This window comes from Salmo salar, chromosome 09 (assembly GCF_965601325.2).
Source record: "Salmo salar chromosome 09, fSalSal1, whole genome shotgun sequence".
Classification (NCBI taxonomy): Eukaryota; Metazoa; Chordata; class Actinopteri; order Salmoniformes; family Salmonidae; genus Salmo; species Salmo salar.
Window position 1 is genome coordinate 17681854 of NC_138299.1, and position 16626 is coordinate 17698479.

The 16626-nt window shown below is 39.5% G+C and overlaps 1 protein-coding gene and 1 long non-coding RNA gene across 3 annotated transcripts; one reads left to right on the forward strand and one right to left on the reverse strand.

Moving 5' to 3' along the window:
• Positions 1-3334: 3334 nt before the first annotated feature.
• Positions 3335-8188, reverse strand: LOC106610799 (paired box protein Pax-1). Its single transcript, XM_014210387.3, has 5 exons — positions 7915-8188; positions 6850-7476; positions 5755-5888; positions 5227-5434; positions 3335-4034 (listed from the first exon to the last, which is right to left on the reverse strand). The coding sequence occupies exons 1-5, from the start codon at positions 7916-7918 to the stop codon at positions 3940-3942; spliced, it is 1068 nt and encodes a 355-aa protein (XP_014065862.2). The 5' UTR covers positions 7919-8188; the 3' UTR covers positions 3335-3939.
• A 77-nt stretch (positions 8189-8265) lies between these two features.
• Positions 8266-16546, forward strand: LOC106610819 (uncharacterized). 2 transcript variants are annotated; one of them, XR_001329987.3, is made up of 5 exons: positions 8266-8417; positions 9297-9444; positions 9710-9818; positions 10082-10240; positions 16249-16546. It is a non-coding gene; the product is annotated as an uncharacterized LOC106610819 (long non-coding RNA). The 2 variants fall into 2 exon arrangements; XR_001329988.3 differs by lacking the exon at positions 10082-10240 and having other exon boundaries at positions 8269-8417.
• The last annotated feature ends 80 nt before the right edge of the window (positions 16547-16626 follow it).

The following is a 16626-nucleotide window of genomic DNA, read 5'->3' on the forward strand; positions in this document are numbered from 1 at the left end:
GAACCAACTGTAAATCAGATATAAAATACCCAAAGAGGTATACGTTCATATAGCTTGGTCAAAATATACATGTTCCACATCTTCATGGGTCATATTTTTGACCTGAGAAATGACCAGCAGAAAGCCTCCCACCTGTTGCTCTGGTGGTACAGATGTCCAGAGAGTGGTGTGGTGGGAGGGGCATCACTCTGGCCACTGATTGATGACGACAGGTCCCGCAGGAAGTAACCCAGCCACCATGAGGGAGTGTTTTCTGAACCCCAAGTGGCAGCCAGGAAAACAAGAGGGACTCCAGTCATTGAGCATTTGTACTGGGGGGCCATCTTAAAGTTTGGATATGCCGAGTCACTGTGGGCTTCGCAGGATAGGAGTAAGGATTTTAACCCTTCTAAAATAGAGCTTAGGGAGTCTTTCCAGATACTTGGTCAAAAGCCTGTAGATGGGGAATTATCAATCCTCTGCTATGTGAATGCATAAGTAGTTGATGCTTCACCTTTGAATTTGATAGTCTGAGTTTGTGATATTCTTAGATTTTTTTTTTAACAGCTAAACTATGTTTTCGTACAATAGAGAAATGGAGTTTCAGAAGCCTGTGAACAGTCTTAGAACTAAGATAAACCATGGTCTGATTTAAATCTTATGGGCAAGAGACTAGATTTGAGATGGAATCCCTCTTAATGAAATCAGAGGAATAATGGTAACACTCACTTTACATTTGCTGCAACCCTATTACAGTAAAAGGTAAAAACCTAAACACAAGTCTTACATTGAAGCAGCAGAAGTTGGTAGATGTGTTTTCTGGCACTGAAAAGCAGCTGAATGTCACTTACAGTGTTCACATAACATTAAGAGAATTTTAAGAGAGAAAGATGGTTTGTATGGAACTTGTTCAACACTTTGAAGAATACAAAAATGAAATATCAAGGTTAGATGTACTTGATTAAGTCAATGTTCTCTCTCTCTCTCTCTCTCTCTCTCTCTCTCTCTCTCTCTCTCTCTCTCTCTCTCTCTCTCTCTCTCTCTCTCTCTCTCTCACACACACACACACACACACACTCACACACAACATAGTGTAGCTCAGTTGGTAGAGCATGGTGTTTGCAATGCCAGGGTTGTGGGTTTGATTCCCATAAGGGGCCAGTATGATAAAATGTATGCATTCACTACTGTAAGTTGCTCTGGATGAGAGTGTCTGCTAAATGACTCAAATGTAAAAATGTAATAGAATTGGGATGGCATTGGTTGTCAGAATTAACAATTGTCAATTGTTCTTGATCAGACAAACATGGAAATACACATGGAAATTCCTTTTCACCTTAGCAACACACTTGGTCATTGATTGGTCCTCTCTCATCGAGAGTTCTCTGGGGTTGATTTGCGTAACTGGAAACCCTGTCAACAGATGCAGGAGATCGCTGGTCAGGTGGATTAGGCCTAATGGTGATCCCTATCTATCTCTGGACTGTAGTCTGGGCCATGTAAAATTCGGCCCTATAAAAGTCTCTTATCTGAAGTAATTTTCCTCAACTAAGCTCTGGAAAGACGTATTTTGACGACCCATTTAAAATCAAATGAAAGTAATTTAAACTGGTTTTCAAGACATGGGTTTCCTCGCTTTTTCACTTTGTGGCAGCGCAGTGTAAGTGTTTGAATGTGTAAAACTCAGTAAACCCAATACCCCATATTTGTAAGGATTCTGAAGTTGCATTATTTGTAAAGAGATTGATCTTATTATTGTTGCAGAAAAAATCTATTCACTGGCATAGCCTGCAGGGGCACCTGCATTTCTTATGGACCCGCTACTTTCCCCATGTTGCTTGAATTCGATAGATGGAATAAATTCTATGAAATACTATTATATCTTTGATGTATTTTGATTATATTTATCATGTATGTTCTTCATTCAGTTTTTAAAGTACATTATTACAGAGCGCTACACCAATATTGTTTTGCACAGACCTTAATTACACTAATAGCCTAACTGACGGATTAGGATGACCAAATCGTTAGTGTCCTCATAAAATACATGTTTCACTGTGCGACGTTACGTTTATGCATATTGTTTTGCAACATTTAACATAAACAATTTCCAAAATTAAAGACCTATCCCATTTTGATTGTTGGTCGAAGTATCTCGTCTCCTAAAATGACCGCCCTTTATAGTCTAGACAATGTTTGCATTTAGTTTTAAATGTAACTAATCGAATTCGAGATGCATGACAAATACAGACTATGTAGGCTAATTGCGATGTGTATTTTACTTTGTGAATTGGAATGTGCAGTTTATGGGATGTCTGTAGCCCATGACGCGCACAACATGTGAATCAATAGTTGCCTCCAGGGAGACGCACTGACTTTTGGATGAGTTGTTGGGCCTGGAATTATAAATACTTTTGTGGACGTAATAAATATGCTGATTGTTAGTTTCAGAGCATGCAAATCCTTCGGAGCCATCCGTCCTAGGCTGGCTGGGCTGGGCTGGGCTGGGGCTGCATATATGCACGATGTGAATGTGAGGTTGGGCTGGAGGTTGGGCTGGTCCTAGTCGTGTGGACATGGTCAATAATCTACAACGGCCCGTGCACAGACCTTTGAAGGGCAGGTGGTGAAAGCACAGTATCCCTAATGAAAATGTCATACGGAACACCACGCAACCAACATATAAGCAACGATTTGCCCAAATCTAGGGCATATAATTTCACTGTTATTCCACAATGTGCAAAGTATATCCTCATTGTTTGTAGGTAATGTAATGCAATGCAGTGTTTAAATTATCACATCATCCCTTAAGTGTGTGTGTGTGTGTGTGTGTGTGTGTGTGTGTGTGTGTGTGTGTGTGTGTGTGTGTGTGTGTGTGTGTGTGTGTGTGTGTGTGTGTGTGTGTGTGTGTGTGTGTGTGTGTGTGTGTGTGTGTGTGTGTGTGTGATCCCAGCCCCAGCCTCTATTGCAAAATAACATGCACTTGATCGGTTATTTGATTTGCCTCATGGCAAGTATCCAGAAGGAGCCAAGATACCATCACTGGAGGCGCCGAATGCAGTAAGCTCCATTAACACAGAAGCAAGGCGTCCATGAGGGGGGAAAAGAATTAGCACCCACACGTTGGCCCAGCATGATGCTATCTGCAGTGATTTCACTCATACCGATAACTTCGCATATCGATTTTGGCCATCTTGCTGCCTATCGAAATCTAATTGCTACGTTCAACAACTTTTTACTGTTCTGTGGCACCCAGCGAAATCATATCTGAGCATTAAATCGCTTGTCAAACACATATGACTTAGAAAAATGTTTTGCAGTATGTATTTGGCATGTTCATTCATGACGGGAGCAGTTCTTTTATAATGCCTTTATTTAGAATATTTACAATGGATTTATAAAAATATATAATTAAAGCTTTTGCAGTTATTTTACATTTACAATTTATCACTTTGTTCACATCGTTGAGTTTGTATGCAGAAACCAGATTTGAAACCAATCAAGAAAATATAATGTTTTGCGTATACAGGATACAGTTCGATTGTCAATGCGACCCCTTATTTAGACTATAGCAAAATGAAAAATCAATGACAGACATTATTCCATTTAAATCCTGTATTTTACAGAAATATACATGAAGTAGGTTATTTCAATGAAAAGATGACAAAACCACTAACCGCCACCTCCACTACATGAGGACATTAGTCCTCATAAGTTTACATTCGTAAGGCCACATATCGACTGTAGGTCATCTATGGTTGGCTACATTTGTATGCATATGCGTCAGGCTATAAGGACCCATTCAATATTTAACACTTTGGCAAACAAATCATAAATAGTGCTTCCACTTACTGTTTGAATTCTTGAAATGCATTCAATTAGGTAAGGCAGGGTCTGCAGCTCGTTACATAGGCCAATTGTAAGTTCTGAGTCCTCGGTTTGCGGCACGAGCTCCCTGGCTTAAGAGGAGGAGGTAGGGAGATTGAGTCCATGTACACTGCTCAACGCCTCGTGCTGCTGCTGCTTGCTTAGTGGACTGGTGGGCTTTCTGTCTCCTGCGGAACATAAACAGAAGACGTTTGCATAGCACACAAGCCATTACTCTTTACTTCAGCAAAACTCAGAAAGAATGGCAATATTTATTAAAAAACGAAATTGTTTTCTCTTAAGGCCTAAATCCTACATACCTGAAAGTAAGACTACACCATGCATGCAACATTTAAATAGAAAATAGATTATAAATAATAATTATAATAATAATATTATTAATAGTCAATTTTAGGCTATAAGGCTATTCATTTGACACCATGTTTTAATTATCCATACATTATTTGACGCAATTATTATGTTTATTTTGTAACCTTCACATGACATTACATTTTAGGCCTCCACTTTTCATGAATTTACTGACAACATTTATCGCAAGCTGCAATATAACGTTCAAATTCTCGGGTTCACACCTCGATTCATTTGAATTTATCCACGCATATGCATAATTTTCGTCAACGTCATATCATCTGTAAATGTAGGCTAATAACAAACCTTTTAGAACACTTTGATTATCTTCATAAATTAATTTGAAATTAAAATATAAATATAAAAAGGATAAGGAAACGTTTTAATCGAAGCATAACTAGAATACCTGTATAAGGGCCCAGATCATTCAATCGAGATCACTTATTTCAGGACATATTTTAGCCCCGCCTATCTCAGCCTAAAATATTTCCTATTTATCTGACATCGATATATATTTACTATAGGTCCGCGTCATTAAGGCTATTGTAGCTACATCAATATTTTAGGCTGCTATAATTTCGAGACCCAAATGTAGGCCAACATTGCTTTTACACTAATACCCTAGATTTCTAGATTTGAGTCTCCCATTATTCGTACTCCATGATACATATTGAGAGGCTTGACAGTAACATAACTTAATTTCCACAATTAGACAACTGCTGCTAGATTAATCGTATCCTAATAAACGTGTGAAAGTGTGTGTGTGTGGAGTGGAGGGGGGAGGGGGTTGGGGGTGAATAGGCTATATAAAGAAAAGAAAAATAACAAAAGATTAACTTCATTTGTATTTTACACTCTGTTTTTGAATTTAAAATAACGATTCATTTTTCCGTAGATTAAGGACAATTTAAGGGAAACGAGTTAGCTGCCAGTGATTTTCAAATTACGCTAAAACTACGTTATCGCAGTTGTGATCAGAACCGAACACTATCAAACTAAGATATCGCCTACCTTCTCGCGATGGATGTTTGAACGCCATTGAAGAGTGTATGTCTCCCCCGTGCATCGTCATACCGCTGCTTGGGAGGGACAAACTCGAGTTCTGGGACTGCCAATGGTGTCCAGGGGTCACATAGCTACCTGGCCCACTATAAACGCCGTACTGGTTCGAAGATGAGTAGGCACACGCTGGGACATAACTGGATAATGTTGATGAAGGCTGCAACAAAAAAATACAAACAAACACAGAAAATGTCAGATTTAGGTTTCCCAGAACGAAACATTTTCACATCTATGACATAACCTAAGTGTGTAGGCCTATATATCATTCAACCCAAATTATATTAATCTATATTCATCTGCTTTGAAAAAAAAAAATTGGGGGGGGGGGAAATTGAAACAACTTGAGAATAACAATATTTTATTAAACAGACTAATTCCTTTCAATACACACTATATTACACTTCGAGTCCGGTCTCTCTGTTGATATAGGACGCAGCTAGTCTTCTTCTGCGTTCATTGGAGTCCTTGTTGTTTTACCTGTGCATATTTTATGTCCGCATCAATGGCTGATTTGTCAATTCCGTTGACTGCATGAGCAGAGGGAAACGTGGCTCTGTTGACACTGCTCCAGTCCTCCATTTTCGGTGGATATCCCTCTGCTCCAGCAATAGCTGATTAGGAAACAGCAAATTGCACTTTTCATGTCGGATCAAAATGTCTCTGATCTACTGTTGATCAGATAGGCCTATTCATCACCAGGCCTATCGAATGATCCAATATAAACACAGTAGCCTAACCTTAGTGACTCTAAAACATTAAACGGGACCTAAATGACATGTTCTACTTAATATTGTACGTTATATCGGATATATTTCTTAAAATACTTTCAAAACAATATGTTTTAAAGAGAGGAATAGTGTGCCAAATTGTGCGAATCCAAGCAAGGCTGTTGTTTTTCTTTCTGAATCCAGAAGTTTATATAGGGTTGGTCAGGAATCTATAGGAAATGGGATAAATGCAACAAGGCTATCACACGTTCATATCTAGCATAAATTGTCAATGTCACATAAAATGATATATTATTATATCTCGTCGTTCTAAAGAATGTGTCACAACTATGCCCTTTCAAAATTGGCTACATGCTAGGCTACTTGCTAACTTAATTCGTTTATTTTATGGCAGAACTGCATCAATGCCATGGCTAACAATCCATCTGGGGCCTCGAGGCAACACATCACTAAAAACATGACGAGTAGGACCTTATATTGACCTTAGGTCCCACGGGGAACGAGGAGGCTTTAATAAGTATCCTAGCCTAAGCAAGGTGTTTGCCTACAGGCACGAGTGAGTAGACCTACAGAGTAAGTTGTTTTCCTTGTGAGGCACCAAACCAAGGCCTACAAAGATTTATAGTGCAAATTTCCTCCCTGATGAACTAACGTCAAAACAGGATGTATAAATCAATTCATCATGGAATGAGTAATAAACCGAACAGCACTTCAAATAGCTCGAACCAGTGACCCCAAATGTACTTGGATAATTATTGGAAAATGGGTTATAACCGTGTGTGCATGGTGCCATTCAGATCAGCACGCAATCATTTGTCTGGAAAATAGATTCAATATTACACACCTTGATGATCCATGAAGGCCCTGATACCCAGAATGTTGGTGACAGTGTGCGCTGATGGCCAGGCCCTTGATATGCTTACATGTCCGGCCGTCACGGGTACTCCGGGACCGCTACCCATTTTGCCATTGGGTGACATAGCGTTGGGGTATGAATAGGGGTATATGTGGTTGTAAGAGAGGCCGGCCTGTGTGGGGGCTTGCTTGCTGCTCTCATACTGGTTCGGCTGGGAAAGATTTCCAATCTTGTTCCGTAAAATCCGGCTAATGGAGCTGACTGAGGGCACGTTGTATTTGTCACAAACTCCGTCTGCGAGAAGCCTGTCCCGGATCTCCCAGGCAAAGATCCCCGGGTCACCTAGTTTGTAATCCCTTATGTTCTTCACCACATTCGGTGTGGTAACCCGTGGTTTGCTCCCCCCGATGGCACCGGGTAAAATGGAACCCGTTTCATTGTATCGTGCTAGTATCTTGCTCACACAGCCATGAGAGACACGAAGTTGCCTACTGATATCGCAGGGTCTGATTCCGAGCTGGGCCAACTCTACTATCCGGAGTCGTATGGCGTTGGGCAGCGGTCGTCCATTGACGAATACACCACCTAACTGATTCACCTCCCCATAGGTTTGCTCTGCAGGGATGAAGATACATGGACATATTCAACTATCACGAAAAGCAGACAAAACTATTTTCATGCTCTCCATACTTACAGTAAATTGAACCATGGACAATGCGTGCTAATGCAAGTTGTTATTGCTATTCACAGCAGGAAGACATATCTAACTTACCTTGGATCGTAGAGATACTTTTTTACACTTTTTAAGTTTTATGTCATGACCTTTACATGAACTATCCATTTAATCAACCATTGAATATGAACTCCCAGATTAGGAATATTTTACATTGGCATATCTTTCCATTCGTTCTGGAAAGGGATGCGTCTGTCCACTTTACCTACACCCCGAAATCAACTGTATGGTTATTTCTGGCGTTATGCAGGCGTGTTAAGCACGGTTATGCTTCCATAAGCTATCTTTCACTGAGCATGCAGATGTTAACGCAAGCTTACCCATTTGCCTGTGGTTCGAGATGCTTTGAAATAGTTGCCCCTCAATGGCTGAATGCGGTGGTTCTCCCTTCTGCACGAAGGAAGCAAAAAGTTAAAGAACAAATGGGACTTCTAAAAAGTCTCCTCCCGATGTTCTTTCCACTCTTCTGTCACAGTGCTTTGAGAGAAACTACTCGGTACAATGGCACTGAAGTGATCTTAATCCGATAAAGGCAAATTTGAGTTATACCGGAGGCTGAAGTTTGCTGGGATTCATTTGACGCGTCCCTCCACGTCAATTTTGCCAGTTACGTTGGAGCTCTGGTATGATTTCATTGGCCGTCCTGACTGTGGAAAGGCTGTTACACACATGCACCATCCGGTTTGCTCAATTCAACCTCTGGGTGTTTTACATAGGGGGAAGTGTCTGAGGGAAAACGTTTATCCAACTTGATGCATTGGTAGGCTAAATAGAAAAGATGGAGTGACTATTGTAAACCATGGAAGAGATTTTTTCAAATGAGGTGAGCTTGTGCTTTTGGATGGACTTCAAAAAGGCACTTCCGCTAATGTTAATTGTGTTTATAATAGTTTGTGACACTTGGAAATATAGCATGCAGTGAAGCCTATATATTTTGATCAGAGCACCATTAGAATCGTATCCAGCCCTCCATGTATCAGCTGGATACATTTCCTTACATTTCCTTATTTCTCCAAACAACCTGTGAACCTAAGAACTCTTTAGGTCAAGATCAGAGATCACTTACACATGTGCTGTTATAAACCTGTTATAGGTGTGGACGAAATGTATTAGCACATGTATAGGCTCGTGCGTAAAGTGCAATTGCAAAGAATATTGGAATGGGATAGAAATGATATATTTCTATGACGTTTGATTTACAAATACAGCTACTAAGTCTTGTTTCTTTTTTTTTCATTAAAACATCATGTTTCAGAATCGTGTAACGTCATCAACTTTGATACATTTTCATACCATCCATTTTCTTACACTATCAATTCCCCCAACATTTGCCAACGCCATTTTGATTAGAAATATTTATTGTTTTATTTAACTAGGCAAGTCAGTTAAGAACAAATTCTCATTTTCAATGACGGCTTAGGAACCGTGGGTTAACTGCCTTGTTCAGGGGCAGAACGACTGATTTGTATTATTATTATTTTATTTTTACCTTGTCAGCTCAGGGATTAGATCTTACATCCTTTTGGTGACTATTCCAACGCTCTAACCACTAGGCTACCTGCAACCCCAATGTATTTATATTGTAATACCTATTATTATGCTATTACAATTGTCTTTAATTACTAATATATTTTCCATGATGCTTTACAATACCACCATATGTTTACATTTGTCTGTTTTTTGGCATTGCGGGCACAAACAGACCGCCCGTGCGTCACACCTGGGAGCTGAGCTGAAGCCCATGATTTGATCCGCGAGCCATTAGACGCCAGAACGAGCAGACCGTGGGCTAATAGAATAGTGTCACATGAAGTTTCGATTACAACCCAGACCAAGGGACTCACTAACTGGTAAGCCCTTTTTTTACACCTCCATCCTTAGCATCAAACATGCTATAGGACTCATGTAATCGATACCTTTGTGGCTTGTAATGCTCCCAGACTATAGGGTATTGACTGAATTCCAGAGGCTAGCATTATCACAGCATGTTCTCTGTGTTTCCTGTGGAAGTTAAAAAAGTATCGTTTATAAGCTTGCAAAATGTCAGTAGTAAAAGTTAACAGTCGGCCCAACCGTAACAAGGTGCAGTGTCACTATCCCCTCTTTCTTGGCCAGTTCACTACAGGTCTTAAAGGGATCGAGACACATGGAAAACATCAGGTTGGGTCACCACAGCAACCTTGGATGGAGGCGAAATAAGAGGAGAGGGCGATCGCTCATTATGGTACGGTTACAGTGAAAGTACAGTTAGTGCGATAGTGATGCTCACTGCTCTCCAGGTTGTCTGCTAGAAATAGGAAATCAAACATAATGCATACAATGCAAAATGTAATGTTTGTCAATGAAATTAGCATCATTTATTGACTATCTTGATGAAGTGATACGCGACAGAACTACATTAGGTCTATCTGTTTGGTTTTAGCTTATTGACAGGCTTTTGCTTTGATTCTGTGGAATTATGTTAAAAACTATTTTATAAATCCCTAGGACTGCCCAACAGAAACTCATCCCTCATCTGGAAAGAGTAGGAATTACACCTCGGATGCAAACTCATCTAGTTTTAACAGATTCCAACATACTGCCACAACTGTGCAGAGTATTTGGCTAAGAGGTCCACTGGAACACAAACATGTCGTGATGTGTCAGGTATAAATGCATGTTTCAAATATATTTTTCAGAAACGCTTTTGACAAGAACGACAACGTGAAATAGTTTAAGTTTAAATACGAGCTGTATTCGAATGTATTGCGAGTACATCTTTTATTTTGGAGGCACGGTAAAACTGGTGGGCCTATCTGGTGCAGAGCTGATTGTGCCGCTTACTAAACCTACAGGGCAAATTACAAATCATTGGGTCGACGTTCATCAATAACCAAATGACAAAGTATATTTATTTTCATTCGAGTTTTGCATTGTGTCTTTATGAAGGCATGTCTGAGAAGATAATCGTTTAAACGTCTGCACTTTGACGCTGAAAATATGTTGTTAACAGGCAATATTATATAATGTCAACAAGCTAATTCAACTTTTATCCATAGCTTTTAAAATTAATTTATAATTATTTATTACTATTAGCACCGTTAGATATTTGGTCAAGTAGGTTTACATAATTTTTTTTTCATTCATCTTCCTTTTTTTCTGGAAAATTCAGAAACAATGTAACGTGTATAGTGTGATATAAGCAATAGGCTACATGGAAGTTTAATAACATATGATTTACATTTGGTTATTTCTGTAGCCTATAATTAGTTGAACATTTTCGAGTTTGTGCTTTCGTCATTCAAAGGCCAATTACTTATAATATTTTAATTATCTCTGTAGAGAAAGGTATATGCAAAACTAATCTTCAAAATTGTTGCATATTTGCGTACTAGATGATGGTCAATTGAAAAGGATAATTATGACTTTTATAAAGGGACTGCGGAGTAATATTATTTTAGGCTGTACGATTGTATCAGTAAAATGTACAGACATCTACACTATATACGCCTATACTCGCTAACCTATTGCACAATAGTTTTAACACTTTCAATAATGCATTATGTACATAAAGGCCCTCAAAATTGACTGAAGTCTTTCTAGGTCTATGGACTCTTTTTTTTTGTGCATTTTCCTGATAAAAAGTGCCTAAATACATGTTTGGGAGAAGAATGACCTCCTGCTGTAAAAGTTGGAAGGCTGTGTTCAACTGTGGCTCTGCAAAAGTCACGTGACAAAACCAAATAAAACGGTTATGAAGTTCCCTAAATGGCCGTTGTGAATCGATGAACATTTGCATGAATTAAATGTCGTTTTTGTAACGGTTGAAAGATATTCTCACTTTGTAACAGACTTGAAATAGAATACATTTTAGATAATGAATCAGCCCAAAACATCTCTTGTCTCTCATGTTTGATTTCCAGGAAGAGCTAGATATGTCTCAGTTCAATCTGTATGCATCATTTCAATCATTAATGACTGGCATCACGCCAACAAAAATATGAACTGACACCAAAAAGTTATGCTTTTCCATTACTAGTTTGATCGAATAGTTTCTAAAAAAAAATGTGTTTCTGTATGGGCTATATCCTCGTCCCGAGCGCCTCAAACCAGCACATTCTCCAGTTGTGCTGGAGAAAGGCGGCTGGAGAAAGGCCAGCGTGCGCGCGGACCTCGGTCACTAGCGGTTCTGGGGGGGAGGGGGCTTGTGTCCCCCCTAAATGTGGAGGATGAAATAATTTTTACATAACACATTTTTGCTATCATTCTTTTTTTTACATCCGTTATTAGACAGTGGCAACGATGATGATTATGAACATGGTCTTTTGCCTGCTAATGCAGTGAAGAAAACGATATGACAACAATAACGTCTAATGTAACTGGCCCCTCTAACAGTACAACTGGCCCCAGCTTTGCCCCCCCAGTTGAAATGGTCTAGAACCGCCACTGACCTGGGTCCCAACAGGTGTCCATCTCTCGTCTTATGTCACCTCTGTGGTTACAACCCATGACGCAGGAGGCTGGTCTGCTTTAGTTTGGCACACACATCACCACCGCATCACTGGGTGTGTTGCAAGGAGGCTGTCGTTTTCGGGAAACTGGCGGTTTCGTCACTGTACATGTAGGGCCTTTGGGTGGTGTTCTCAATGCCTTGTGCATTAAACGCCGTGCACACATTAGGCTTCTAAGTATGTTTAGCTGAAGCGGAGACCTTTGTAACCTTAGTTGCGTCTTGTGAACACTGCAGGCTAAGTATATTTCACACGTTACTGTAGGTATTCACCATCGTCTTAAATGACATCATATAGCCTTGTTTTAGGCTTTAGGTCTTACGGTAGTCCGGTATTTAACTACTTAGGCATATTCTCGCTGCCAGCCCATATTCTGAGCCCATATTCTGAGCCCATATTCTGCTCAATAGATAAGCCTATGCTTAATAAACGATAATGCATAGTTTTTTTTTACTGATCACTCCCCTCCACGATGCACCAGCAATTCTGAATAAACTCGTCTGATTTCTCAATTTTATTTTAGATCAGTTTTCGATTTTGCATGAAATTTCGATTTCGCAGCTAGCCCACTTACATTTGGTTAAGTTGCATTTTCGATTATATTTCGGTTAAAAATCTTTCCAAAAGTTGCCTATTTCATCGATTGATATTTGGCCATTAAACGAAATCAAATTTTTCTAGCCTATGGTTTACTGTCAACACATGCCTCATCTCCCCATGAATTGATACATTGTTTTAAAATGTTTATTCATAGTTTTCAATGATAGAGAGGTGCAAACACATTTGGGTGGATATCCGTCGCTTGTTTTAACTTGTACTTGAACACCGTTGAAGATTGCAGGTGCACAGACCCAGTCCTTCAGTATTGATTGATCTTGGTTTCAAGTGACGTTAAGGAATCCTCTCTTCAAGTGTGCATGATCTTATCCGTGAATGAAGGACTTTTTAGATGTTTAGTTTTCATATAGCGGAGGCTAGTTCATACGTTAATTAAATTACTTTTCTTTCTTCTTTAGTGAAATGACTGACCCCGACGAAACATATGCAAAACGACTGTTTAATAATGAATTGCACTTACCCACAACTTCATTCACTATAGCTTATCGGGCATTTTTAGTTAGCAATATTACATATTAGCCTAATACCAATTTCTCCATTGCATTGTGCCTTTTGAAATTGACATTTTATTTATTTGAATGTGTGTGTGTGTGTGTGTGTGTGTGTGTGTGTGTGTGTGTGTGTGTGTGTGTGTGTGTGTGTGTGTGCGTGTGCGTGTGTGCGTGTGTGTGTGTGTGTGTGTGTGTGTGTGTGTGTGTGTGTGTGTGTGTGCGTGCGTGGCCTGGAGGTACGTGAATAAGTGTGTGTGTGTGTGATATTTATATAAATTATATTTTTAATATAATAGGATGCTCGATTTAAATAAACTGTTAATAGCATGATACACATTTTGAACATTTTCTTATGAATTACTAGCGGAAAATCGTCCCCATGTGTTTGGCCTTCAGACGTTGAAAAGGCAGATGTATAACGATATACAGTATTGTCTATTAGTTAAGGTTTCAAATGGATTTTTCTACTTGATGGGCCATGGTGTTTTATTGAAGACCCGTTGTGCCTCCGGTTTTGATTGAGTGTTTGTGAGTTTTGTGATCTCATACATCAGTTTGGAAAGTGTTAGACGGGGTCCACACTGAGTGCATCTAGCACACTAGGATCGACATGGGCCAGAGAGTGTAAAACTGGGTGTACTAAAATTCAATTTCGATAAGCCCACAAGTATTCTGTTTGGAATCGGCCCTGAGAGCAAGGTATCCTGTGCATGGATCACATCAATAAAGGATCTCTGTTGCCTATTGCAGTTTAGAGACTCCTCCCATGCCTTTATCTCCTCTTTGGCTTGAATCTGTATGGGACCTATATGAACCTATATCGTTCATGAGTATGACTATATTCATAGATACACATAATAATCATACTCTTTTATTTCTATTAATTCGATCTTTTAAAAAATCCATACAAATGAAGCCTGTCTTTATGATTGGGGAAAAACCCTGTTCTTCCCTTGTCAGGTTTTGAGTAAGCACTGTAACGCACAGTGGGCCCTCATCCTCTCACAGTGTTTGCCAGTACTCCTTTCCCCTCATATCTGATCCAGAGGTGATGTGTAGTTTCCCTTGTGCTGCTAAAGCTGGTGGGTGCAGACCTATTAGAGGAGGGTTGGAAGGCAGGGAGCAGCACAAGGATTTTATGGCCCAGAGACCCACTCTAGGCTGCAGTACAGGCCTAATGAGAGTGTGCAGTGCCGTGTGAGACATGCCAGCTTTTATCAGGTTGGGTAATTGCTTGTGACCTTTTCGAAACACGTCCCGTGTGCAGAGGGGAGTCTAATTGTTACATGGGGAGGGAGCCTTGTCTAGCCGTGTAGGAATATGCATCCCTTTTGATTTCTAGGCTGTATGTGCAGCAATCCAAAAACCCACTCGGGCAAATACATTAGATTTGTACAGTACTCCTCCATCTCAGAAACCAAGCTTTTATGCAGAGAAAAAAACATATTTTGTCCCCAAATAAATATTCTTCACAATGTAGCACAGAATGAATGGCTGTGGACTAAAATGGCTCTACTTCATGTTGTATTTCCATTACTGGAATAAATGGACATTGTTGGCAGAGATGGCTGGTAAGTGCTGGATATTTGTGTGTGTGTGTGTGTGTGTGTGTGTGTGTGTGTGTGTGTGTGTGTGTGTGTGTGTGTGTGTGTGTGTGTGTGTGTGTGTGTGTGTGTGTGTGTGCATGTGGTTGTGTGTGTTTGTTTCCTATGGCACCAATAAGAGACCAACTATTAGTCACATGCACCGAATACAACAGGTGTAGGTAGACCTTAGAGTGAAACGCTTACTTACAAGCCCTTAACCAACAACGCAGCTTTAAGAAAAATAACTGTTAAGAAAGTATTTACAAAAAAACTAAAGTAAAACAACTAAAAAAACAAAAACAAATTTAAATAAAACATGAAAATAACTAATAATTAAAGAGAAACAATAAAAGAACAGTAGTGAGCCTATATACAGGTGTCAATGTGTGGGGGCACAGGTTAGTTGAGGTAAAGCTTCATTGTTTATATTCTATAGTGTTGGCTGCACTTGAAATCTGTAACATGCTTCATTGTTTATATTCTATAGTGTTGGCTGCACTTGAAATCCGTAACATGCTTCATTGTTTATATTCTATAGTGTTGGCTGCACTTGAAATCCATAACATGCTTCATTGTTTATATTCTATAGTGTTGGCTGCACTTGAAATCCATAACATGCTTCATTGTTTATATTCTATATTGTTGGCTGCACTGGAAATCCATAACATGCTTCATTGTTTATATTCTATAGTGTTGGCTGCGCTTGTAATCCATTGCAGTGTTGCTAAATATTGGGGACAAATCTGGCTTTCATTAAGCATGGAAATATATCAAGGAAAATATAAAATAGGTCTTTTTTTTTTATTTATTGTGCTGTGATCCAATAAAATGTCGTCAGAAAATATGAACAGGGTGATTGTTAACATTCCCAGTTTGATCTCTGTCTATTTAGACTTGTTGCCCCCCCCCCCCCCCCCCCCCCCCTCCCACACACCCTATACACTCCTCTCACGTACCCATCAGCGAGGCATATCTGGTAAACACAACCATAAAGCAGCTATTTTCATTACTCACAGATAGTTGAGTCCCACAAAGCATTCACTGCTTTAATAGATGAAGGCTTACTGTAATACACGCAAGGAGAGGCATATCTGGAGAGAATGGAACAGTGTCCTCTATAAAGATAAAAACACAGTAATCAGTGACCACAAATTCAATTTGTCCATATGGAAATATTATCTCAGAGGATCATAATGAGACACGCCTGTGTGTAACATCTGACGTAGGGGTTAACCAAGACAAACATGATCCTCTCTCAAACCTCATCTAGCATGAAACTCATTAGCAATAACGGAATGCAATAACTGCAAAGACGTGTAAGGGATCACACAGATACAGTGTGTATGAATGCAATGGCTGAGGGAGGATGGTCAGATTGTTGAATCAGGTAGGGTGTGTTTTTTTAAACTAGTAATGTGAATGAAGATAATCATAATGTTTGCCCTATTTGTGTTTCTCTTGATTATTAGATTACTTCCTGGACAGAATGCATCCGAATACTACCTGTACTAGAACTGCCTCTACATACGAGATAGACCAGATGAGACCAGAGCATGGGCTATCAGATGATGACTGCCTCCGAAATTATAAACTGATATAGTTCCATGGGTTTGTGTTGCAAAAGTACAGGAATTCATTAGAAACACTCAATATGAAGTGATCACATACTCATGTATTCCTTTAATAATATTTTGGCTTTGTGTGATTCTGTGACTAAATCTATTCTGTATTCTTGATTAAGTCTTCTAATAAAGCTTTATTTGGCTACATCTGTGTATTGTTTATAAGGCATGTTACCCAGATATTAATCCTAATTGGATCAATGCAATTGTTTTAATTGGCTTGAT